General features: G+C 41.0%; 1 protein-coding gene across 2 annotated transcripts; it reads left to right on the top strand.

Moving 5' to 3' along the window:
• Positions 1–253: 253 nt before the first annotated feature.
• Positions 254–26,494, top strand: MAJIN (membrane anchored junction protein). Of its 2 annotated transcripts, none has more exons than XM_070783135.1 (11): positions 254–350; positions 8,765–8,882; positions 14,360–14,405; positions 17,094–17,169; positions 17,344–17,469; positions 18,327–18,358; positions 18,658–18,749; positions 20,302–20,365; positions 23,920–23,992; positions 24,872–24,989; positions 25,542–26,494. In XM_070783135.1, exons 2-11 carry the CDS (start codon positions 8,782–8,784, stop codon positions 25,585–25,587), a joined length of 774 nt encoding a protein of 257 aa, XP_070639236.1. In that variant the 5' UTR covers positions 254–350; positions 8,765–8,781; the 3' UTR covers positions 25,588–26,494. The 2 variants fall into 2 exon arrangements, with proteins under 2 accessions (XP_070639236.1, XP_070639235.1); XM_070783134.1 differs by having other exon boundaries at positions 261–409; positions 25,542–26,485.
• Positions 26,495–26,923: the final 429 nt, after the last annotated feature.

Raw genomic sequence — 26,923 nt, 5'->3', positions numbered from 1 at the left:
CACGTGTACGGAAAGCGCCACCACGATGCTCGACACACAGTGGGGGCTCCGCGGTCCACAGTACCCGATCCACCCACACCAGGCACAGAAAGACCAACAGGCAGAGGAGGTCAGGAACCAGGGAAAGACACTGGGAACCTGTGCTCCCGCAGGCGGGGCGCGTGAGGCGGGGCGCCGTCCCAGATCTCGGTCTCGCGCGACCCCTGGGCAGCGTCTCAGCGGCGCGCACGCGCAGACCGCGCCCAGGCTTCGGAGCGGGCCTACCTGGCGACCAGGGTGCGCAGTTGCGCGTGCGCTGAAGGCCTGGTCTGCCTGCGGCAAGAGTTGAGGCTCGGCACGAGGGCGAGCAGGTCAGCAAGCCAGGTTTCGTGCGAGGTCGGCGCCCGCTCTTTTTAAAGAACAGATTTTGGTGGGTACCCTGGCCCAAGCCAATTTGATGAGGCGTGAAGAACCCCTGTAAGAAAGAGCCAGGCCGCGCCTGGGAGGTCCTTGGGTCTGAGGTAACAACTGGCAGCGGCCTGTTTCTCTAGTGAGGTTGGCGCCTTTCTCTGAAGGAGATTTCGGGCCCAGTCCCCATTCCGCAGCCGCCTCCTGAGGCAGCCTTAGAAGCCCCGGGCCCCTTTGGATGCCCAGCGCAGGGCCTCCTGGTTAGGGCGGCGGCCTGGAGCTCCGGTCGGGGTAACCAGGTGAGCAGGGATGGAAGCCAGGCAGGCGCCGAACTATGTCCAGATCCCCTTCCACGGGCGAGTGAGCAGGGCAGAGGTGAAGGAACCCCAGGGACAGTTCTTGCTGCCACACCACACCCAGCACGAAGTGCTGCCTCTGGCACAGATCCAGTCTTCTAAGCCCCCCAGCTCCCTCTCACCACAGCCTCTTAAAAAAACAAAGCTGCACACAAAAGCCATCATTCTGGTTCATAACCATCCTCTAACTCAGGCTTAGGAGTTGGCGTGAAAACATGACTTCTTTCATCAAAATATGTCTTGTCACATCATGTCTTAATGATTTGAATGAATTTCTTGTTTTCAGATGCCTGACTGAATCTAGGAAGTAAGTATCAATATTTGAGTCATAGCTCTCAGTGAGATCTCTCTGTTCAACTACTCAGGTCCTTCAATCTTGGCATCTGGGAAGGGTATACTTGACCCTACATCCTTGACTTTTCTGAACTTAATTCCTTAATCTGCAGATAGTAGACCTACCACAATATCCAACAGCCTACCTAGAATGTCTAGATATTTTGTGGGTACCTTAAGATTGAGCATATCCCAAAATGGACTCAATTATCTTCCCCTCAAAAACTTACTTTCTAAGGCTCCTTTTTTGTGGGGGGGAAGAGGTATCTTTATTTTTCAGTTGTTTGTTCAAGCAGCTCACAATCCTTGTCTGGACTTCTTCTTTACCCTGTCAAGTCACCAAATCATGACTAGACGTCTTCTAAACCAGACCACTTCTCTTCATCTCCACTCTCATCACTATAAACCAGGCTATTATCAGCTTCTGCCAGGAACCACAGGAGTCTCCTAACGGAGCCTCTTTCATCTGTTCTGGTTCTGGGTTATTTCCTACATTACAATCAGAGGGATTGTTTTGATTTTTTGGTTTGTTTGTTTTTTTTTTAAACCCACAGATATGTGATCATGTCATCTCTTTATTATGCCCTTCAATGCCTTCTGATTGCTCTTTGGATAGACTTCACAGTTCATAGCCTGGCCTATGAGGAAGGCCCTTTTTCTTTCTCTATCTGTATTTTCTCCCTGGATGATCTTACTGTTCTAATAGCTTCCAATACCATCTTCAAATACCACTTAAACACTGATAACTCAAGTTTATATTTCTATCCTGATTTCCAGTCCTTGCATACCAAGAGACCACCCCCTTGACATATCCACAGGATATGTCAGGCCACAGGATATCTAACAGGCCTCTCACGCTTACCCAGAACAGAAAGAGAATGGCAAAAAAAATTTTTTTTTGGTGGCACCAGGCAGCTTATGGGATCTTAGTTCCCCTGCCAGAGATTGAACTTGGGCCCTTGGCAGTGAAAGCCCAGAGTCCTAACTGCTGGACTGCCAGAGAATTCCCTAGAATGGCAAATCTTTTTTTTCAGAATTCTTCTCCATCTCAGTAAAGGATGTGTACCATTACCTGTCTAATAGCATAGACCAAAATCAAGAGCCATTCTTGATTCCCACATCTAGTCCATCAGTCTAAAATATACCCCCAATCTAAGTAGTTACTGACTACTAAGACCTCAAAGTCTGAATCTGAAACATCTTTCTGCCCGACTGCTACAACTCTTCAGTTCATCTTTCTCTTGGCAGCCAGAGTACTGTTTCTAAAGCATAAATCAAATAATTACACTTCTTTTTAGGAGACCTGGGTTCGATCCCTGGGTCAGGAAGATCCCCTGGAGAAGGGAAAGGCTACCCACTCCAGTATTCTGGCCTGGAGAATTCCATGGACTGTATAGTCTATGGTGTCACAAAGAGTCAGACACGACTGAGCAACTTTCACTTTCAGTAGCATAAAATCGCAACTCTACAATGGCTGGCAGCCTTTATATGATCTGGCTCTTGCCTAGCTCTCTGACTTCATTTCTTTCTACTCAAGTCTTCATTCTCTGTGCTCCAGTCATACTGACCTTTCTGTCATTTAACTACCAATTATCACAGGGCTTCTGTGCTTGGTTTTTCCTGCTTGGAATGCTCTTCTCCTTGACTTTGTTGTTTCACTTTCCATTAAGGCCATAACTCAGTTTGATCTGTTCTGAAAGCCCTTCACTGGCCACACTAAAGCAGTCTCCCAGTCACTCTCTACTACAAAACCCTGTTTTATTTTCTTCATAATACTTACAGTATTTCAAATTACATTGATTTATTTATGTGTTTATTATTGTTCTCCAAACTTCCTGAAGTCTAAGCTGTTAAAGACAAAGAATCGTGTCTTTCTTATTACCCCCTCTATCATTGCTGAAAGAAATGCCTGATACATAGTAGGCTCTCAAACGAGTGATGACTCACTGTTTATCTTTGTAGTCCTAGTTTGTCACGCTTCGTGCCACCTGTGTTCAGAAGTACTATACTTCTCCCTCTGGAAATGACAGCAGTCTCTCTCAACTGAGGACTGTTGTATCTGCTTTTCTTGTACCTGCATCAGACCCCTCACCCACTCGCCATTTGTGCCTTCCCCAACTCATACTCATCCTTCAAATATGAGTCACTTACGTGAAGTTCCCTGACTTCCATTCTAGGTTAGGATTCTCTGTCATGTTCCTATGTCACCCTGTCCTTTTTTGTAGCAGTCATCATCCGTCAAATTATTTGTAAGCTCTTTGCAGGCAGTTACTGAGTTCTTATTATTCCCCACTTTATCTCCAGCACTTAAGTTTCTGGAACATAGTTGGTATGCAGATAATTGTGAACTGAATGAATAAATATTGAATGAATACAAGATCGAGAGGATCAAATCAGATAAAAATTAGGAGAGCATTTAGCGTGAAGTATAAGTTAGCTGAACTGCCCTGCCTACTTCAATAGATGTTTTTGAATCTTATGAGATAGGGATAGATGGGAAAAGCATTGTATAAACTGAAAGTGCTTTTATAAATGTAAGATTTTATTCATCAGATCCCTATGGTCTGATGATCTTTCAAAGTGCTAAATTTTGTTTCTTAGCAGTTATGCCTGATTCTGTTATATTAGAGATATACTTAGGTGGTAAAATATAAAGATATAAAGAATTGAGGCTAATATGGAGTCTAGGTTAATTCATAAGGTAACTATATACTTGACACCCTTAATTCAGTGAGACTACCTTGCTTTAGCAATACATCTGTGTTTTAGTCTTGCTCTTGATGTATGACCTTGGTCAAATTAGATGATCTCCTCATGTTGGGTTTATCTTTTTGTAAACCTAGTGAATATAATTTTTATCTTCCCAGTATCTCACCAGAATTAAAGGCAGTAAAATATTTCAGATTTCCTGTGTGAAATTTGCTCTCTTTGTATAAAAAGTAATATAGTTTTTTATTAACTTTGTTTCTTCAGAACCTACCATTTTTTCATGCCAAGAACAGAGCTGTATATTTTAGAAGCTTTCTTTTCACACTTTCGTCTGTCTTCTGTCACTAAGACCCTTGAGATATGTACATCAAGGACTCAGTTTATAGCTCAAAACTGCAAAAGATGCTTCTTTCTGTTTAGCTAAGGATATTCTCTTCACCATTTGCCCTTCTGAAAGTACTGATGCTTTTTTATCATTTTAAAATCTTTGCAGGTACTGCTTCAGGGCAATTCACCCAGTGGTGTAACCAAAAAATAAAATATCCCTCATTGCCTGCAGTTTTACATCCAAATGCTTTTAGGATTCCTGGGATTAGGATTTTTAGAGTTCTGCAGTGAATTCAGTGTGATATGAATGCTAATAGGTTGATCTTCATGTGGTGGTTTAGTCACTAAGTCGTGTCTGACTCTTGCGACCCCTGGGTCTGTAGCCTGCCCAGCTTTTCTGTCCATGGGATTTTCGAGGCAAGAATACTGGAGTGGGTTGCCATTTTCTTCTCCAAGGATCTTCATGTAACAAGCCACAACTATTGGGCAGGATGGTGAGATGAGATACCATTCTATTGCTTTTTCCAAGGAAGGAGCACAGTCCTAGACCTATTGACCAAAGATAATTCTTCCATTAGCTTTTAGGATGGTTAAAATGAAAGTGGAAGAGACATTTAGGTGTAAAGAGTAACTTAAGAAGTTCACTTAATCTCCTTTCTGCCCTATTGAGTTGTTCACTAAGGCCTTTTGATTTCGTTTCAGGACACCTTCCTATCCCTCTGTTAGAAGATTTAGTTACTTCTCCCCTCCCAAACAAAACAAAACAAAATCTGACACAGTTCCAGTTGCAAATATATTTCTGAATAAATGCCAGTGGTGTTTTAAAGATTGTGTCTTACCAGAAAGAGTAGGTAGAAGTCTAATGGGAAAGAATGACATCAGTAGGCATAGAAGTATCTTGGGTAGTCTTAGATCAGCTCTTGTCCTATATCTTAACTCTTGGATTTGTTTTGCTTTTAAAACAGCTATTCTTTATTGAATAACCTATGCATAGAGCACTGCAATAAGCAATTATACATGCATTATTTCATTAATCATCCTAGTCACCCTGCAAGGTGAGGAAACTGAGAATAGTTCCTTTTGAAAATAGAGCTCAAAGACAAACAAATGTGAAAGAAACCCTTTATATCCCAAGATATAATCCTAAGAAGCTCTAATCCAGAAATGCTGCACTTTGGCTTGATGTCTTTGTACCCAGATTGAGGATGCTATCCAGATTTATGCGATTGACCAGGGTTATAGTTTAATAAAATGATCAGGTGATGTGTTATGGAAAATGTATTAGCCAAAGGATTCAACAATCTTGGGGGCTAATCCTGGTTCCATACTGAGTTATGTGACCTATAGCAGTCATTTCCTTCTTTGATGAATTCACTTCCTTTTTGTCTCCTCTGAAATGAAGGGCACTTCAGCTATAGGCAAGCATAAATCTCATTGGAAATATAGGTTTTCAGAGAGTTTGGATCTATTTCAGCAAAGACAGGCAGACTTTTGAAACTAGCCAAGGACTTCTGAAGGCAGAAGGAGAAGCCAAGCTTCTGTCCTCAGCCTCAATTCTAAAATTTGGGTGTTGGATTCATAGCATGAGTGGGATTTCCCTGTTTTTTTTCTTTTGGCCCAAACTCATTAGTGGTCACAGAGCCTGTTATGTTAGACCTGCTCATAAATGTATTTTTAATGAATGCTTATTAAAGCTCTTTTATTAACTCTGCAGAGCATTTTGCCATTAAGTATCACCAGATATATTTAATGCTGGTACTTCTGTATGATCTTCTCCTTCAGCTTCAGTAGTCATATCATTATCTTCATATTGCATTCAGCACTGATTCAAGTTCTGTGCATTGACCCAAATGTTTCTTTATGTGAGACAAATTACTAAAACCTTAAAAAAATCTTTCCCTTTCTAACATCAGTGCCTATATCTCATTTAAATCTATTACTGGGGAATTTCAAGGAAAGAGTCTTAATTGAGATTTGTCAGATTTTGTACTGATATTAAAGCTAAACACTTCTCTTGAGGTTGCTTTTCTAGTAAAGCATTAAGAGAGAAACTTCAAATCTATCAAAAGAGCTAATGTTAATATAATTACCCAGCGTTTATGAAGTGCTTTTTACAGCATTATTTCATTTAATCCTCACAGAAATTTCAGGGATAAGTGCATTTCCCTTTTAGAGATGTAGAAATTGAGAAATGAAAAGGCTAAGTGACTTGATTAAGGTCGAATGACTGTTAAGAGGCAGAGCTAGAACTCAAGCCTTCGTCCTCCAATTACAAATCCTGTGTCTTTCCCACTATCCCATATTGCCTATAACTTCTCTTTTTTTGTTTTAAAGGCATCATGTTTTATGATCACCTAAAATTGGCTGAGAGTCTGACCTTTCATCTGTAAGATCTTATCAACTTAATGATATGTTCTTGGGACATAGTGTCACCATGACTGCAGTACTCATGTTGGAAAATAACCTTGTGAATCTTTGAACCACTGCTACTATGTGGTTATTTGGAATTATGCTGTCTAATCTTTATTTTCGAATAGAGTAATTAGTGTGTGGTGTTTGTTTCTGAAGCAGGCAGGCAGCAATTAACAGGAACAGGCCCCAGCTAGAAGGGGATTGTTTTTACTTCTCTCAGCCAGCCAGCTGTAGCACAGCACATGAAGTTTCCTCTCTGGATTGTCATTTCCAGCAAATGTTCTTCATTTCCTTTGCTCTGATGGCCCCAGTCCTCAGTCTGTGGTGATTGCATTTTAGAAGAACCCTCTGAATAATGAAGGGCTCAGTTTTTGTGGCAGCAACCTAAGTCTCATCAGGTGGTCCCTGCTTACTTGGTAAAGTCATCTAGCACCAAAAACACTATCAAATCTAGCGTGGGTTCTTGCCATGCCGAGGGCATGGAGAATGTGCAAGTTTTTCTCAGGATGTGAACAGTATTTCCCCTCTGGTAACTCTGCAGTTGGCACCAACTATTTCTTTTCACTTTTGAGTGCAATTCTAGTCTAAATAGTCTCGGGTTTTGGCTCCAGCCTCCTGTCATTCTAATCCCAAGCAGCCAAGATCGGACACTGGGATATCTCTTTACTGGCAGCCCCAGACTTGAACTTTGGAAATTGTGGGGAATGCCATTCTTTGGGCACATAGATCTTCCAACTGTACATATTAGAGTTCTCCCTGCTGAGTAGGCATGGAATCAGGGTAATATGGAGGAAAGAATAATGAAAATAGTTCTTTATGTGTATATAATATGTTAATACTTGCAAAATGATTTTATAGTCATTATCTTGTTTTTTTTGTTTTGCTTTCTAATAACCCCAGGAAGCAGCATGGAAAAGTGGTTAAGACCATCAAGTCTCAATTAACACTGCCTCAATTTGAATTCCAATTCCAAAATCCATAGCCATATAAAACTTACTTCATCTCTCAGTGCTTCAATTTCCTCATCTATCATATTTAGATTACTTATTTCATACGCTTTTTGTGAGAATTAAGTAAGATCTATATATAAGGTACTTAGAATAGGGTATGACAAAAAATTGTTGTTAGTTGTTACATACATAAGTTGTTATTATTGTATAAATAATAAAACCAAGGCCCAGAAAAGCTATGTAGGGATAATGGAACTGAGATTAAAACATAAATTATTCTTACTTTTGCTTGTCCTGTCTACCTCAGCTCAGCTGCCTCGGAAATCAATACCTTGCATTGTATATGGGTAGATTTGATCCTAGAAACTCTGGACCTTTTACTCTCATTATTTATTATTTAAACTTCCATATGAAGAGACAGAAAGTACAAGGCTTATTATCTCTACTTTACAAATAAAAAGAGGCATAGAAAAGTCCTCTGAGTGCATACCAAGTGCTCTCTTGGAGTAGAGGAGGCATGCCGTACTTCGTTCTCCATTTCTTCTTCTGAGTTTCCCACAGAGAGGCCTTTAAGTGAGTAGAGATTCTGGAATAGGAAAAGTAAAACTAGTAAGTGCTAGGAGAGTAGGGGGCAGTCTTGTGGCGCAGGGTCCTCTCATAAGTGGTGAAGAAGAACAGTTGAGAGGTGGGAAGATAAGGCCCTCCTTGGCAAGACTTTAAAACATCAGTGTACGTCCTTATTTCCTGCACTGGCTGTAGCAGGAAGGTGTGCTAATTCCTAAACGTCAGAGAAAATTAACAGCAGAGGTGTTCCCAGTTGCCTCTTACTGGTGCGTCCTTTGAACTGTTTCATTATTTGATTTGAGCCCTCTTCACATTGGCCTAGGTTCCAGAGAAAATGGGGGCAAGGGATGAGAACAGATGCAAGAGATATTTGGGAGATAGATTTAATCCTAACAAAAACCCTGTTATCATCAGATGTTAGTATCATTAGTCTCATGGAAAAGAAGTAATTTGTACAAGGTCATAAGGTAAACAGCAAAACTTTAACTTAGGTCTTCTGACTTCAAGTATAAAGGTTATCTCAGAATATCATATATCCTCCCCATGCAGGTGGAGAAATGATCCAGGTAATTAATATTAGAAGTGAGCCTGGGACATGGGCAGTGATACTGAGAACTGGACATTATACTAATGAAGAGATGCTACAGATTGGGCAGGCTTTATTTCCATACATAAGGAACCATATTTAGCTTTTTCGTAATTCTTTAACACTTCTATTTTATTTAGGTTACTGTTCGGAAGCAATGAGTTTAAAACCTTTCACCTACCCATTTCCAGAGACAAGATTTCTTCATGCAGGACCCAACGTGTATAAATTCAAAATTAGATATGGCAACAGCATCAGGTAATTTTAAAAACTAGGAGGGTAGCCTTTACAAACACAGGTTAATACATTCCCACAGGTCATTCCTTCTCTGCCTTCACCAAGTCCAGGAGACTGGCTGAAGCAGCACCTTGTAGCTCTCTTTTCTAGGTATTTTATGTTCTATATATTTATTATTCATATAAGTTTTTAAATTGGTAATAGCATACCTTTGGGGCAGTGGTTCTCAAATTATCTCAGGACCCCTTTGCACTCTTAAAATTGAGGCTTCCAAAGAGTTTTTGATTAAATGAGTCATACCTGTCAATATTTATCATATAAAATCAAAAGAACAATTTCAAATAATTACTTATTAATTTAAAAATACTATAACACTTTATTTAAAATAGCCATATTTTTAAAAATTAATAAGAAGATTGGCATTGTTTATATTCCTGAAACTACCCCAGGAATGCAAGGATAGTTGAGTATACAAAAATCAATCAATATAATACACCACATTAATAGAAAGAAGAGAAAAAATACCGCATGACCCTCTCAATGGATGCAGAAAAGACATTTGACCAAATCTAGCACCCTTTCATGATAAAAATACTCAAACTAGGAGTAGAAGGGAGCTTCCTCAATATAAAGTCTATATGTGAAAAAACCACAGTTTAACAACATACTCAGTGGTGAAAAACTTAATCTTTTTCCTTAAGATCAGGAACAAGATAAGGATGCCCACTTTCATCACTTCTGTTCATCATGGTACTAGAGCTCTAGCCAGAGCAATTAGTCAAGAAAAAAAAATGCATACATAATGGAAAGGAAGAAGTGAAACTATCTCTGTTTGCAGATGACGTGATCTTTTTTTTTTTTTTTTCTTTTTTGGCTGCACCACATGGCTTGTGAGATCTTAATTCCACAACCAGGGATTGAACTTGAGCTTTTGGCAGCGAAAGCATGGAGTCCTAACGACTAGACTGCCAGGGAATTCCTGGCATGATCTTATATGTGGAAAAACCTAAAAAATCCACACAAACCAACAAAAAACTATTAAACCTTATCAATGAATTCAGCAAAGTTATACTAAATCAACATCAGTTGATTTGTATACACTAGCAGTAAACTAGTAGTACTTTCTGAAAAGAAAATTAAGAAAACAATTTTTCTTACAATAGTATCAAAAAGAAAAAAATTCTTAGCAATAAATTCAACCAATGAGGTACAAGACTTGCACACTGAAAACTAAAAAATATTTCTGAGAGAAAGGAGACCTAAATAGAAAGACCTCTATAGGAATTCCATGGTGATCTAGTGGTTAGGACCCAGAATTCCACTGTCAGAGCTGGATTTAATCCCTGGTCAGGGAATTTAAGATTCCACAAGCCATGCAGAGAGGCCAAAATAATTAATTAATTAATTAGAAAGATATCTGTGTTCATGGATTGGAAGACTTAATATTGTTAAGATGGGAATTCCCTGGCAATCCAGTGATTGGGACTCTGTGCTTTCACTGCTAGGGGCAGAGGTTTGATCCCTGGTTAGGGAACTGTTAATAAGATCCTGCATGCCCTGTGGTGCAGCCAGATATACATATTGTTAAGATGAAAACAGTACTCAAGCAATCAGCAGATTCAATGTAATCCCTAGCAAAATCCCAATGGCACTTTTTTTTGCAAATGTACAAACCCAACCTAAAATTCATATGGAATTTCAAGGGATCCCAAATAGCCAAAACAATCTTGGAAAAGAACAGATTTGAAGTACTCATACTTGCCAATTAAAAAACTTCCTACAAAACTATAAGTAATCAAAAAGTGTGGTACTGCATAAGGACAGACTATAACCAATAAATAGTATAGAATTGAGAGCCCAGAAATAAAACCTCACTAACATCTATGGTCAATTGATTTTTGACTAGAATGCCAAGAGCATTCAATGGGAAAGAAGAGTTTCTTTAACAAATGGTTCTGGGAAAACTGGATATCCACATGCCGAAGAATAAAGTTGGACCCTTATCTTACACAATATACTACAGTTAACTAAAAATGGATCAAAGACGAAATTAGAGCTAAAACTAAAACTCTTAGAATAAAACATAGGGGCAAATCTTTATGACTTTGGATTTGGCAGTGGTTTCTTAAATACAACACCAAACACACAGGCCTCAAAAGAAATTAGATAAATTGCACTTAGTTGATTTTATAAAATTTATATGTCTAAGAACCCTACTAACAGAGTGAAAAGGAAAACCACAGATGAGAAAAGATATTTGCAAATCATGTATCTGATAAGAGTTTAATATCCAGAATATATAAAGAACTACAACTCAACAACAAAAAGATAAGCAATCCAATTGAAAATGGACAAAGGACTTGAATAGACATTTCTCTAAAGAAGATATACAAATGGCCAGTAAGCACATGAAAAAATGCTCAATATCTTTAGTCACTAGGAAAATGCAAATCAAAATTGCGATGATATACCACTTCACACCTACTAGGATAGCTATAATTAAAAAACAAAACAACAGTTGTTGACAAGGATGTGGAGAAATGGGAACTTTCATACATTGCTGGTGGGAATGTAAAATGATGCAGATACTATGGAAACTGGTTTAGCAGTTCCTCAAAAAGTTAAAATTACCATGAAGAAATGAAGTTGCTCAGTGGTGTCCGACTCTTTGCGACTCCATGGACTGTAGCCAACCAGGCTCCATCCATGAGATTTTCCAGGCAAGAATACTGGAGTGAGTTGCCATTTCCTTCTCCAGAGGATCTTCCTGACCCAGGGATTGAACCTGGGTCTCCTGCATTGCAGGCAGACACTTTACCGTCTGAGCCACCAGGGAAGCCCTTACCATATGACCATATTACCATATGACCCAGCAGTTTCATTCCTAGGTATATGCCAGTCACAACAGGGCAAATCTTGTATGATTCTGCTTATATGAAATATTAAAATAGGAAAACTCATAAAGACAGGCTGGGTAAAGGGAAGAATGTGGAGTTATTGTTTAAAGAGCACAATGTTTCAGTTTGTGGAAATAAGTTTTAGAAATAAGGTAGTGCTGACTGCAAGCCATGGTTTTGAATGTAATATTGTATGGAAAAACCTGAACAAAATTTTTGGCCAACCCATTAATTAATGCCACTGAATTATATACTTAAAAATAGTTAAAATGGAAAAGTTGAGGTTATATGTATTTTAGCACAACTTTTAAATGTATAATATTAATTTTAAAATAATGATATACCTATTAAGTTTTAATATATTTTTATTAAAAATAACTATATACTCCAGTATTTTTGCCTGAAGAATCCCATGGACAGAGGAGCCTGGCAAGCTACAGTCCATGGAGTGGCAAAAGAGTCAAACACAACTTTGTAACTAAACCATATTTTCTAAAGCAAAAATTAATGGGAGGATTGACATCACATTAAATTTCTGCAAATCTCATTAATGTCTGGCTTAATAAAAAAACTGCTAGATTATTGTATTTGCTTTTACATTTAATCTGTCGTGAGTTTTTTCTTTTGGTTGAATTACATGAAAAACTCAGCTGTACATATATATGTAGCATTACATATATTTGCCAACAAAGGTCCATATAGTCAAAGGTATGGTTTTTCCAGTAGTCATGTATAGATGTGAGAGTTGGACCACAGAGAAGGCTGAGCACCGAAGAATTGATGCTTTCAAACCACAGTGCTGGAGAAGACTCTTGAGAGTCCCTTGGACAGCAAGGAGATCAAACTAGTCAAACTAATCCTAAAGGAAATCAACTCTGAATATTTATTGGAAGGACTGATGCTGAAGCCGAAGCTCTAATCCTTTGGCCACCTGATGTCAAGAGCCAACTCATTGGAAAAGATCCCGATGCTGGGAAAGATTGAGGGCAGGAGGAGAAGGAGCAACAGAGGTGGTTGGATGGCATCATTGACTCTGTGGACATGGGTTTGAGCAAACTCCAGGAGATGGTGAAGGACAGGGAAGCCGGCATGCTGCAGTCCATGGGGTTGCAAAGAGTTGGACACTTCTGATCAACTGAACAACAAATGTTTGTAGTAGGGAAAGGTAGGAATATATTAATAGTCTTCTCAGATCATTGTGGATAATCTTCCTTGGCCCTGTGTCAAAACTTGACAAATAACAGTTGTTTATTTTGTTTCTTTTTAAATTTTTATTATTTTTTTAAATTAAAAAAATTGGTTTTTTTTTTTGGCTGCACAGCACAACTTGTGGGATCTCTCACGCCACAGTAGTAAAAGTGCCGAGTCCTAACCACTAGACAACCAGGAAACTCAGTTTCATTTTTTAAAAATATAGTAGTTTTTTAAAGGTTAGTTGCAATGTGGAATCTGAAATTATATCACTGTACTTTCTGATCTCTGCAACATGAAAATCCATTGGTCTATCTTGTTCTTTGAAAGCTGATCTTTTACCTAGAATGATTTTGTAACCTGAAGTGTTTCTATGGTCGCTTGGAAAATATTGTTTCACTTGCAGATTGTTCAAATGTCAACACGCTTCATATACAGTATCAAAAAACATATTTGCTAATATCACTACCAATCTTATCAGAAAAATGCCCAAGTATTGGGAAGTTGTCAACCCTACAGTGGTGGATAAAAGTTTTCCAAAATTCAAAATTTTACTTGAAATCCAAAAATTTGTCCTTAACAACAAATACTGTCAGTTTTATTGATAAGCTCACTGTTCGCTTTTGAGAAAATGTCTGTCACATTCCCAAGTCTGAATAAACACCATCGTTTATCTGTCAGCTGACCAGTCAAATAAAATATGAAAAAGCATGTGGTTCAGTTTGCAACCTAAACAGTTGTGCAGGCACTTCTCAAGAGAACCATCATCTTCTGGTATGCCGCAGAAACACTTTATCCATACTTCCTGTTTTATCACAGAATATATTAAAATCCATTATTTGGGGGGTGAGATTTATAGAATTATTAAGGCCTTACTTCTTCCTCTAACATATTAAATGGAATTGAATTTTTTTTCCTGTGTGGTTGCAAAGATGGCTACAATTGCTAGTACAGTTTAGTGCAACTGACTAGATCTGTGCTAAGGCACCAGCATTTTGACCACCACAGATTTTGCACTATGATACAAATGTCAATATAGTGAAAAAGGCAAATAATATCTTAGTATTATTATGAAACTAATTTTGCCCTTGGAGACTCCTTGAAAGGGTCTTGAGGACCCCCGGAGGTCCGCAGATTGCACTTGTACTACTGGTCTAAACAATTATTAACCTTAACGGTGGCAGTGTCGGGTCCCGGCAGGGCATGGAGAAGATACTCTGGTACAGCCTGTACCAGCTTTCAGTCTGCACCACCTAGTGAGCTCTTCTTCCCTTGAGCACTGGGTCAGCACACACAATTGTTATTTAGTTATGTTCCCTTAGCTCATTGGAAATGTCATTTTTACTAGAGTCTGTTGTCTCCAGAGCTTTTCTTCTTGGCTCATTTACTTCTTGTCTGTTTACCTTCTAGAGGGGAAGAGGTAGAAAACAAGGAAGTCATCGTCCAGGAGCTGGAGGTAGGGAAAGAAGCAGACAACTTCTGGGAATGTTGTTTTTTAAGCTGAGGATGCATCCCTATTTAGGTTTTAGTTGTTTCCTACAAACTGAGTCACAATCTCCTCTTGATTACTTGACTTCTCCCTGCCACATTTCCTCTGCAGAGAAAGGTTACTGTTTTTCCAGGGAAATTAAAGCCTATACTCTTTCTCAATTTTCCTAGTTGAAGTGTCAGCACCTTTGAGGCTAAGAGTGATTTTGTTTCCACTAGAGTTCCCAGCCATGGGCAGCTGTCTTTTGTGGCGGCTGGCATAGAGAAAGCATCCGGAGGACTGCCTTCCAGGGCTCTGGGAAACCTCACCATCCCAACCACTGCCTGGTACTTGACGTTCAGGAAACTCAACTGTAAATACACAGACAAGGCTGCTGTGTCTTCATTTTAATTGGAAACATTTGCATTTGCTATATTTCCACTTCATTTTCATTCCTTTACTACCCAACTCTAATGGCTTTAAATTCTCCCACAAGAAGAAGACAAAGACGGTGGACAAATTTGTAAACTGGTGAAAGCACTGGACAAGGAATTAGAGTTCTGGGGGCTGGCCGCAGTTTCTAGTCCTGGCTGAACCACTAAGAAATGTGTGAGCCTTAGCAAATCATTTCTCTCTCTGGGTCTTATTTGCCTCATTCAAAATATGAGAGTTTTAAACTAGTGTATTCTTTTCTAACTTCATGACTGAGTGCTCTATGACTGTTGTAATTTATAAAGACATATGCTGCCACATTTCAAAGAATTTGAATATAATTACATATACAAATGCAAAACTGTAAAGCCAAAAAGTTGAGTCAAAGCCTTAAAGGTACTCTTTAGCTATGTGTTGAAAAATACAGTAAGATCTTTGAGGACCTCAGAGGCATCATTATAAATAGCAATTATTTTAACATAGGATCATGACAGTTTTCTGCTTATTTTAATTATGAGTAGAGCAAAATTTATTTCACTTTGCTTCACTTAATATGGGTAGAGAAAAGCTCAAGGCAGTAAAGTATTGCAAACATAGTTTTTAGAACCAATGAAACCTGGATTTGAACTCTAGTTCTGCCTTCACAGTACAATTTTTGGGAAATTTGTCTTCCTTATCTGAATCTGTTTCCTTACCTGTCGGTAAGATTGATAAATAATATCAGTTTTCAGGATTGTAGTGAGGATTAGAAATAGATGTATGCGGTTCTTGCTGCACAATAGTTCATCTAATGGTAGCTAGAGAACACTTATATGCATTTATAATCATATAAAAATGTTGTGTTTTTTTAAAACATTTATTGATTTATTTGACTGCACGGGTCTTAGTTGCAGGATCTTCAGTCTTTGTCGCAGCATGTGAACTCTTTGTTGCAGCATGCAGAATCTAGTTCCCTGACCAGGGATCAAAACCAGGCCTCCTGCAATGGGAGTGTGGAGTCTTAGCCACTGGACCACCAGGGAATTCCCTAAAACTTTTTGAAGTGCTTTTTATATGTTCTTTTTTTTTTTACTCTCATTAGTTTTGAAGCAGAAGTTATCCTTTGTCATTCACTTAGAAAACATATATTGATAAGCAGTTTAGTCTAATGGTTAGGAGTGTAAGCTCTGGAGCCCCACTGCCTGGGTTTGTGTCTTAACTCCATCATTACTAGCTGTGTAGCCTTCCATAAATCACTGTACCTCTCTCTGTCTTAGTTTCCTCAGTAGTAAAATGAGGATAATAGAAATCTTTTATCTTAAAGGGTTCTTGAGTAGTGGTGAGTGCTCAGTCATATCAGACTCTTTGCCCATATACTAATAAGCATAGGTTAATTAGAGACTAAATAATTAAGATTTAAAGACAGTAGAAGAAAAGGTTTGACATAAACTAAAGCAAAATACGTACATATAAATAAATACCAATATTATTCATTGGGGCTTTCCTGGTGGCTCAGATGGTAAAGAATCTGCCTGTAATGGGGTTCAATCCCTGGCTTGAGAAGATCCCCTGGAGAAGGGAATGGCTACCCACTCCAGTTTTCTTGCCTGGAGAATTTCGTGGACAGAGGAGCCTGGTGGGCTGCAGTCCATAGGGTCATAGAAAGTCCAGCAGAACTGAGCAACAAATCCAGGATCTATTTGTTGAGGACCTGTTATGCTTCATCCACTATGGCAGAGAAGGGATGCTAAGACAAATCAGGTATGTATTCTCCTTCAAGAAGATTTCTTAGTAAAGAAAATAAAAATATGTACATGGAGGGAATTCTCTGGCAATCCAGTGGTTAGGACTCAGCACTTTCACTGCTGGGCCAGAGTTCAGTCTCTGGTCAAGGAATTCAGATTTCACAAGCCTGGAGGCACAGAAGGGGGAAAAAGATGCATGGAATATAGTGAAGGCCCGAGGCTAACTACTGTGAAATTTGAGACCTGTAGTTAATTCAACTTGAGAAATTAGGGAAAATTTTGTGGAGGAGATGGCTTTTGAGTTGTGCCATAAAAGAATAAGTGGAATTTAGTCATATGATGATGGACTAAAAGGGTATTTCAGGCCAGAGCAGAGAAGTGGAGAAGTGGAAGGTATATTCAGGGAACAGCAAGTAGTTGGACTCTAAAAGAGTATAGGGTATGTGAAGAACAGCGATAGAGGTAAGTTAATAGACTGGCTGAAATTAGTATTAAAGTTATTTCACTTTTTTTTTTTCAGGATTCTATTCGTGCGGTCTTAGGAAACCTGGATAATTTACAGCCATTTGCTACAGAACACTTTATTGTATTTCCCTGTATCCTTTCTTTCCTGGGGGGAAATGAGCTGCAATTCACACTGTAGATTCAAGTGGAAGCAGCAAACCCGTGCAGTTTGGAGGGTAGGTCATGGAAAGGAGACGGAGTCTTTCCTCTAAAATAGTACTCAGGGATTCATACTGGCTACATCCTCAGTCCTTAGCACATCCCAGATAAAAGCAAATGGGAAAGAGTGTCCCATCTGAAGTTCAAACATGGGGAAGCTGTCTTGGTCCCTTATCCATTTGTTTTCACTCTGTATGTGGAGATGAAATGCTTTCATGAAAATCTGTCACCGGGTAAGTAGAACGATGAAAGTGTAGGTGGAGAAGGAAAAGGGGGCGGTTGAACATCCATAGGTTAGCAGTGCTGAATGTGGTGAAATAGCCAGATTGAGCCCCCACACTGACACTGCAGAAGTCAGGAGCATGTCCTCCAAGCTAGACTGCCTGGTTCAAATCTTGGTGGATTTGCCACTTAGGAGTGTGTGACCTTAGATAAATTACTCAGTCTTTGTATGCCTCCTTTGTGAAATGGTGAAAACTAATAATAGTCATTGAGTTGTTGAAAATATTAAATGTGTACTGGGAAATGGAAAGTACAGTATGACTTAGGGTAATAACTCAATGAAAAATAACCTATGATATAAATAATTCCTTCCATTTTAGAGTATTTAATGACTTTCACTTAGTAATATCTTAAACATATCTCCCAATTTTTAATCTCTGGGGGCCATTGTTATTTTTACAAATAGAGGGACAAGGAGACATCTACCAGTTTGGGAAAAAAAAAGTACAAAGGCATTATCTCAAAATACCTCAATTCATTTGTCACTGATGCCATAAGTTCTACCTTTTTTCTTTCATAATAGGGATCATCCCCTTTTAAGTGACTTATTGTTATAATATTATCTGTGTCAGACTTTTTAGATGACACAGTGGAGTCAAGTCATCTCTCACCACGTCATCTCCACATGACTTGTAGATGACAATAAAATAAGGGAGGAAAAAAGTTTGGAGACACAGTATTTCTTGGAAAACTGATAACCACGTGAAAGGGAAAAGGGCACACACCAAAGTTTTATCTAGGACCAGTTCTAAGAAGTCGATGAAGAAACAGCCTTGCTTCATTATGATATTCAAATTTCCTATTGTAGGAAAATCAATGAACAGCAGTCCTCTTGGGTTGGTAAGTTTGCCTTTTGTTTATGAGATGAAAATTGCCTTTATTGCCTCTTATTATCTCATGTTTTGCTCTTGACTCCTCTCTTTTGCCCTTTGGTTGTTGCCCAGGTCCAATAAGGATTGTATACTTGAGAATTTTTTATCTTCTTGGCTAGATTTCTGAGACTTTGTCTATCCTTACTTACAAAGCTGATGTTAAAAGCTGCCTTTGGCAATTTATAGATGGGCAGTTCTCTTCACTGTGCCCTCATGTGAACAACTCTGGAAAAGGAAAAGTCTCAGGAATCTGGTTCCTCTCTGAAGGTCCTGGCAGAGAGGAAAACAGCAGAAGCCGTGCTGAAGAAACGAAAACGCAGAGAAGTGCCCAGCTCCCCAGCCAGGCCAGGGCTGAACAGGTCAGTGGTGTTGAGTGAGGCACTAAACCCTGCATTCTAGCTAGGCCTTGCCCTCTGTTGGGGTGAGTCACTCTCTGTCTCAGGGCTTCATTCATAGCTGCTTATTCGGGTGGGTAGACTAAGGGAAGGAAGCAAGTTGGTATTTGCAATATAATTTGCAAATCTACTTCCTTAGCAAAGTAGAATTTTTCTGTTCATTATCCTCAGTGAGGACTGAGGGAATTCCCTGGTGGTCCAGTGGTTAGGACTCTGAGCTTCCACTGCAAGGGCCACAGGTTCCATCCCTGGTTGGGGAACTAAGATCTTGGTGGCTCAGGGGTAAAGAATCCGCTTGCCAATGCAGGGGACTCAGGTCTGATCCCTGGGTCGGGAAGATCCCCTGAAGAAGGAAATGGCAACCCACTCCAGTGTTCTTGCCTGAGAAATCCCATGGATAGAGGAGGCTGGCAGGCTGCAGTCCGTGGGGTCTCAAAGAGTTGGACAGGACTGAGCAACTAAACAACAACAAGCCGAGCAGTGCAGCCAAAAAACAGAAAGAAAAAAGACACTCAGAAGGCATAAGATATGAAGTCCCACAGTATCATACATGAACATAGAGAAAGCCTCAAAAGAGTGAGAACGAATAAAATATAATCTTATTTCATGCAGTGAGTAGTATATTTTTGTGCCTGCTCTCAGTTTTCCGGCAGGTGTGGGTGGTTGTGTCTGCTGCTTGCGGAGCCTGTGCAGCTTTTGGAACTCTACCTTAAGAGGTAGTACAGGTCGAAACATAGATGTCTGTAAGAGGGTATGCCTCAATTACTGGCTGAGGTGCTGCAAATTACGGGGAGTGTTGAGCACAACTCTTAACATGTTGAAGTTACTATTGTAGGGGCTACTTATTTCTTCTTTTGATTCTCTGTCAAGGACAGAATGAGTCAGTAAGACAATTCAGTTTTTCATATTAGCACCCACAGAGAGATGCTGGAATAATCCAAGGTGTGGTTTGCTCCCCAAGCCAAAGTGCTTTCAACTCAGGTTCACAGAAAGCAAGTGTCCTTTTCCTGGTATTATGTGGGCACCAAGACATAACAAGGGCAGTGGGGATGTATGGGGCTGTGAGGGTGGGCCACGCAGGAGCTGACCCCTACACTGTCCTAATGCACGTGTCAGTGAAGAGGCGGGAAATTCCTCCTCCAGACAGGTGGGATGTGAGGATGCTTGAAGGTATGAAGCTTTGCTTGGTTCTGTTTGACTGAATTTTTCACGGAGAAGGGGCCTCATGTCTTCCCTTTCTCTGTGTTTTGATGCCCAACCAAGTATTTCAAAATCCTGCTGTCAATCACATTTTCCCTTTCTCAACCCCTAGATCCCCAAGTGTCTCAAATTGTGATTCTGCTGTGAATTAAAGCAGCACCCAAAGAGAATTTGGCCACACAATTTATTCTGCAGGCCAGGAGTGGCATAAAAATAGCCAACCTGCTGAAATATTCATCTGGGACACTTTTGCTTGAATGTGAGGATGTTGCCGCTGCCAGTAATGCTTCTTGGGCTTTTTTTCCTCCCACTTTAGGGCCGAGATGGGGACTTCCAGTCAAGGGCTCAGCAAAAAGAAGCCCCCTATGGAAACCAGGAGGGTATGCACCAAAATGGAGACTTCAAGACTCTTGGCTATTTCTGTTTGGTTACGAGTCAGGATTCCTATTATCAGCACATCTTGGTCCTAAGTACAGACTGAATTCACTGCACTCATTCTCAGGTTTCCCTGTCTTCAGAACAACTTTCAGCCATCCACCCTTGCCACAGCCTGTCCTAAATGTAGCTGCATAATACACACATCGATGAATCCTTTTGTTAAAAAGCCTTCTCTTAGCTTAAAGAGCTGCTTTTTTATACTATGCAGTCGAAAAAGAAAATAGGTCTGTTGAGTTGAGGTGAAATCCAGTGTAGAATTTTTTTTCCGTAAGCTTTTTGCCCTCATCTGCACTGGAGTCTGAGTCTGGGAACATCTAATTTTTACAGACAAAATAGGTTTGTATCAGCACAGGATACTGGTAAAAGAAAACTTCATTTAGAGCAATGATGGGTCAGCCTCAATAATACTTGATTCATTTTGTGAGGTCTGTTCTCCATTTAGATATTCATACATCTGCTACTCCTCAATTTTAGGGCTTCTTTTCCATAATAGTCCCTAAAATAATGCGCTTTTTCCTTGAAATAGCTGTTATTTGTGACGTTTCTTACTTCTCCACCATAGCTCCAAAGCAGCTCTGACTTTTATTTCCTAGCTCACCTCCCTCACCTTCCCAGGATCCAAAACATGATCAGTTATTGAGTAAACATTTACATATTCATTCATTCAGCAAACATTTATTGAGTATCTACTGTGTGCCAAGTACTAGCAAGCACACTCTCCCCCAGAAGTGCTGAAAGTGTAAAGCTGGGCAGACAATTTATGATAAATGTGCTATGAACAGGAATAAAGGAAGCCCAGGGGACAAAGGGACCACGAAGGAGAACCTCACTGAGACCAAGTGGGTGTGAGAGAGAGTTCGCAGAGTAGCTCAGGGTGCGCCAAGCACTTAGGCCAAGTGGAAAGAGTGTAAGAGTACAGTGCTTCTGGTGACCTACTGGAGAGGTCAGCACAGGCTTCATCCTAAAAGGTCTTAAAGCCACCTTCAAGATCACAGGAATTCCCTAAAACATTTTTAAGCAGAAAACTGATTTTCATTTCTAAACAATTCTGTCCCCTGTTTGCCAGGCATTGTGTTAGGTGCTGGAGTGCACACAAACATATAAAATCTAGTTTTTTTCCAGGAGTTTACCATTTAGCTGGAGTAGAGTGAACCCTTAAAGATGAAGACCTCTGCCTTTGTAGGCAGGAGCAGGGTACAGAGCCGTGTTGTTATACCCATGGCCAGCTGGCCCATGCAGTGATCTTAGCAGGTGGTTTCCCTCTATACTCTCATCCTTTTGAGAGGGAAGAAGAAGAATTTAGAAAGTACAAGAAGAGGACATGAAGCTCTGGAGAACAAAGACACTTTATACAACCAAGATAATTACTATTAAAGGAACACTTCCCTCACTCTCTACCCTTTGTACCTTCCTATTCTTAGTCTGACGCATCATCTCCCTCAAGAACCCACAGTTTCTTAACTCAACATAATTACCTTGTCAACCTGATACTGGGTTAGAAAAAAAACTCTGAGGAAAAAAGAAAAGGAATATGTTTATTGATTTTGACTCAAAGCCCAAATGATCTTCATTGTAGACCCTGTTGTCAGAGAGCAGACGTCTCTTAAATTAACATGATCACAGTGATTCTTAGTGCAAGTCACTAAGAGCTGGAAGAATCGAACACGCTCCTTTGGTCCGGTGCTTAATATCTTCGCTCCCCTTTGGGGGAAGTTAAGGTGTAGAAACACAGTATGGATTGTGCACATCTGTACACATAGGGAGCCTGTGCAGGGAAAGCTTAGAAGAATACAACACATACCTGAATAAGGTCTCTGTTTCATCAGAGGTGTTTAGGGAGAATGGATAAGAAGGGCAGACTCATTCCTTTTGTTACTTCAGCTCCCAGATCTAGAGATCCAGACTGTAAAAGGAAAAAAAATGGAAGAGAGCAGATGAATGGTCCAGAAGGGAAATAGACTGCTGTGCATGTAGCTTTCTTTTCCGCCTCTGCTTGCTTGACCTGCACTTCCAAGCAGAGGCGACCCTGAAGGTACAGGGGACAGCTTTGCATCAGGTTTTCAGGGTATTATTGTGGCTGGATGTCCTGGATGGTACCCTAAGTGTTATTTCACGCTATAATGTTTTTCCTCTCTTAACAACATTTGCCTGAGGAAACCTCTGTCAAGATTTCAGGAGAGCACGAAGGCTCTCTTACCATGGAAATTTCCACGGGTTCAGAGATGGGCTGTGCCTCTGCCCCAGGGCCTTTGCGCTTCTGGTCCCCACTTCCAGCCTTAGTAGATGCTTTCCTTAGGGCCAATGCAGCAGGATTTAAATTGCAAACCGTAGTTTCCCTCAAGCTAGAAATCATATCTAGGGCCTCTAGTTTCCCCTCCACCCTATATAGAAGAAGAGAGAGGTAGTCTCCTTCTGCCCAAGAGATCTTTTCACTTTTATAGGAGTATGACTTAGGTGGCTGCCCATGTGGTCTGGGATTTAAGGGCTTGTGGAAAAGGTTACCAGCAATATCAGCTCATGCTTAGCTTGGAGGACCTGTCCTCCCTTTCCTGGCATCGCTGTGCCTCTGCCCCCTTGATACACCCTAACAGTCGGCAGCCGCTTGCTACAGAATTCTTCACCGGCAAAATGGCTCAAGAACTCCCCAGCACTGCTGGGTAGTCAAGCCTCAGGTTTTGCCTCAATGAGGGAAGTGACCAGTTGGCAGTGATTCCCAAAAAGAAATATATAAACCGTGTTTCTGACTATCTAGGTGTCTCGGAGAATATTACAGGCTTGGAACCAGGCTATAGAGTGTCCTCTTCAAAGTACAAAGGAAGGTCTATAGGGCAGTAGCACAGGGAGAAATAAGATTGTGTTGTAGTGTGCTGGCTGCTTACGCCACAGTCATGTTTCTGCTGGCTCTAGCCACATTGATCATATTTACATGTTAATGGCAATGTGCCCTTGTACATCATGTCCTTGTCTGGAATGCCCTGCTCTCTTTGACTCCTTGATGCTGTCCATTGAGGCCCCACTTAAATAACACTTCCCCTGTGAAGTCTTCCTTGTCTAACCACTACCCACTCTCTTCACATCCTTCTCAGCAACCGCAGTACTCTATGTAGACTGATAGGGTAGTCTTATCACACTGACTTATAGTACTTAGTTTATATGTCAGTTTTACCACATAGATTATACTTTTCTCCAAGGTAAAATAAAGGTCCTCCTGATTTCTGAAAACTTGAAATTCTGTCCTTGGCAATAGCTGGTACTCAGAAACATGGAATGGTAAGGTACACCCAGCTTGGTTTGTTCTTGTCTGTTAAACATTATGATTTTAGAAGGACAGTGTTTGGGAAGCTGATATGGGAAAAGGACAGAAAAATAGAACCTGCCTGGGCAGTCAGGAGCCAGACCCCAGCACTGATGTGAAATCTCTTCACCAGCAAATAGCATTCAGACCCCCAAGCTGGAAAAGAGTAAAGTTTAAGACTTTTCTTGGTCTTTTAATCAGAACAGAGAAAGAAAAACCCAGCAAGAATGCCAGAAGACCCCAGCATTTGATGTCACCGATGTCCAGGACCAGGGTAGGTTCTGGTCTCCTCTAGTAAGCATCCTGTCCTCTTTAGTCCCCTGATGAGCAAAGCAGCACAGAGCTCTTTGAGTCTGGGCACACTCAGTGGGCGATGTGCCTTGCTCCCGTGGAGGTGCTTGTTCATTCAGTCTGGGGGCATGCTCTTGGGTAATAGGAGCCCCTGCAGTAGAATCCCAGGGACGGCAGAGCGTGGTGGACTGCCATCTCTGGGGTCGCACAGAGTCGGACACGACTGAAGCGACTTAGCAGCAGCAGCAGCAGTTCCCAAATGGAGTGAAAGAGGCAATGCATGTTCTTCTTGTGCTTCTGATAGCAAAACTGGTGGTCCCACAGTTTCAGAACATTCCATGTAAGTTTTACAGAAAAGTTGGGAGGGATATGCTTTGCTTTTCTATCCCAGAGAACAATCTGGGAAGCTGTCTCTCCTCCTCTTCTCTTTAGGGCATTAGTGTTAATATGGAAGGTGCAGATGGTGCTTGGCAGGGGCTGGGAATGCATGTCAAGGTGTCACCCTTTTGGCTTGCTGATCTTTCACTCAGCATGAGAATTCAGTATGGATGCAGTTATCACAGATGCAGGCACATGAGCAAAGTGAGTTCTCCAACAAGTTGTCAGTCCACGTGTAGACACACCAGCCATGGTAGGTGTCTAGGATTTGAGCAGTGTAAAAAATCTCGACCTGACTTTGAAAATACTCCAAGGTCAGAATAGCCTCTTACTGAGCTGGGATGAAATTGAGAAGATCAGAGCCAACAATGCCCCTGGCTTCACTTATCCTGGTTTGAGGCTGCCCTTGGCTTATTCTCAGTGTCCTGCCTTCTCCTGCTCACATACAAGTAGCCCTTTCCCTGCCTGAGTGTTTCCCTTGCAGATTCTAAGTGGGAGGACAGCCTGGTAGGGAAGACTATCCCACCATCGCAGCAAAACAATCCACCTCCAGCTGAGGGACCCACAGAGCTGGGAACCAGTGGCTTCTTCGGGTTTCTGACGTAAGACAGACTTCTCTCCTGCCATTAAACTTAGCCCCATTGAATCTCTCAAGGAAAGAAGACTAGAAAAGAAAGCGGATTACCCTTATAAATCACTATTTTGTGCAGAACAAATGATGGAAATGAGATAGAGCTTTAGGGTCCTAACTAACCTACCCCACCCTGATGTGCCCAGCATTGAATCTGATATACCAAATGTTACTTGGACAACAACTATTCTTATTGTGTTTGGGTTATTCAGTTGATTTTGTTACTAAAATAGTTCCATTCTTCTCTCTGAACCTAGGCTCTGTCTTCAGAGTCCTTTTTGCAGAGTACAAAACAAATCCCTTCATGTGTCTAGAGCTCAGCCATCCCATTGCTATTGTTCTTTATTTATACTTCCAGAGTATAATTTAACGTGGGTACCTTTTCAAATGCTGTTTCAGACTTGAATTTCCAATCAGTGGTCTCAGAGCAGAAATGCCCTAGCTAATAATAGAGCCCTAATGGGACCTGGGAGAGGGGAACTGGACCTCTGGAGTCTCAACCTGCTCTGCTCTCCTTCTGCAGCTCTCTCTTCCCGTTTAGGTATTTCTTCAGAAAGAGCAGCCAGTGAGCCTCCTAAATGCAGCAGTGGGAGGGGCAGTGACCCTTCCCACTCCGCTCTCTGCTTCTGACGCTCCAGTCATGGAGAACGAAAGCCCCAGACTCCCTGAGTCCTCTTGTGGGTTTGTCCTGTCATTTGCCTCTTTACAAAGGAGTGTCCTCACCCAATTTAAATCACTAAGAATGTAAGTTTCTAAAATGCTTTAGTCTGAGAATTTTACTGCCCAATGGGCCAGTTGGGTCTTTCATCTCTAGCACTTTGATTTCTAATGACAATAAATTATTTATGAAGACTTAATCACTGAATTTTAGTGGGAGTAGAGAGAGAGCAAACTCTTATCTTTTTCTCAAGATACAGGGATCCAGTTGTTAACAGAACACTTTGGGTAGGTGGAGTCTGTACCTGACCTCAAATCTTCAACTCTCCTGGCCGGGCTAGAGAATGTCCATGTCCTGAGCCCTGCTGCCCCTCAAGAAATCATGTCTTGTCAGTTCACCCCATTTGGCCCCAAAATACAGTCTCTTCGTAGATAAATTCTTCTCATCTAGCTACTCCTTTGGCTTTTGACAGTAATGCAGAGCAGTTTACTGGATTAACTTGAAGTTAGTGTAGGTTAGAGGCATTTTTTAACTGCAGAGATGACCAGCATTAGAATAGGCCACTTTGTAAGGTAATGAGCGCTTGTCACTCCTACTCTTTGAACAGAGCTGATTATCTGTCATGCTGGAAGTGTCTCATGGTAAATGGAAAAGTTAGGGCTGGACTGCTAAAGGGGTCTCTTGGAGACCCCTTGTTCTGATACCTTTCCCTAGGTGGGGAGGACAGATGAGGTGGGCTACTGAAGGGCCTGGGACCTGAGGGGAGAAGGGCTGAAGGGGAAGTCACTCTGCGTGAGGACTGGAGGACTAGGGACAAGTTGTGTTTACGCCTTTGCCCTCCTGTTCCAAACACAGCCTGCTTTACAAAGCTGTCCAAAGGCTCAGCTCCAGAGTCTGGAGATCTGAGTAGTGCCATTCTGACTTCCAAGCTTACAATGAACCCTTGGCAAAGTCACTTTCCTTTCTGGTTCTTATTTTCTCATCTGGAAAATGAAAGGGTAGGATTTGATGAGCTCTCAAGTGCCTTCCAGTTCTGGCTGTCTGTGTGGTTGGCTCTGCTTCTCTGAGCAGGTCAGTGAGCCTGTAGCCCTGGGGTGTGCAGGGCCAGAGTTAGCACTGGCTTCCTTCTCATTTTTCCCTTGCCCAGCCCCTGTGGCTCTCGCTGATGAGAGGGGTCTTTTTCTAACTTGCCACATTCTCGCCCCAGGTATAATTTAGCACCATGCATGAAGAGCAGATTTGGGTTC

Source organism: Bos indicus, chromosome 29 (genome assembly GCF_029378745.1).
Source record: "Bos indicus isolate NIAB-ARS_2022 breed Sahiwal x Tharparkar chromosome 29, NIAB-ARS_B.indTharparkar_mat_pri_1.0, whole genome shotgun sequence".
Classification (NCBI taxonomy): Eukaryota; Metazoa; Chordata; class Mammalia; order Artiodactyla; family Bovidae; genus Bos; species Bos indicus.
Note: the sequence above shows the minus strand (reverse complement) of the source record. Positions and strands in the feature narration are given on the sequence as shown.

What these genes read in the sequence shown, in the direction of transcription:
- MAJIN (XM_070783135.1), top strand. Translation starts at nt 8,782, where the DNA reads ATGAGTTTAAAACCTTTCACCTACCCATTTCCAGAGACAAGATTTCTT. An exon ending in TCATGAAAATCTGTCACCGG is followed by an intron (nt 17,470 to 18,326) that starts GTAAGTAGAACG and finishes TTCCTATTGTAG; the next exon opens with GAAAATCAATGAACAGCAGT. An exon ending in GGCTTCTTCGGGTTTCTGAC is followed by an intron (nt 24,990 to 25,541) that starts GTAAGACAGACT and finishes CTCCTTCTGCAG; the next exon opens with CTCTCTCTTCCCGTTTAGGT.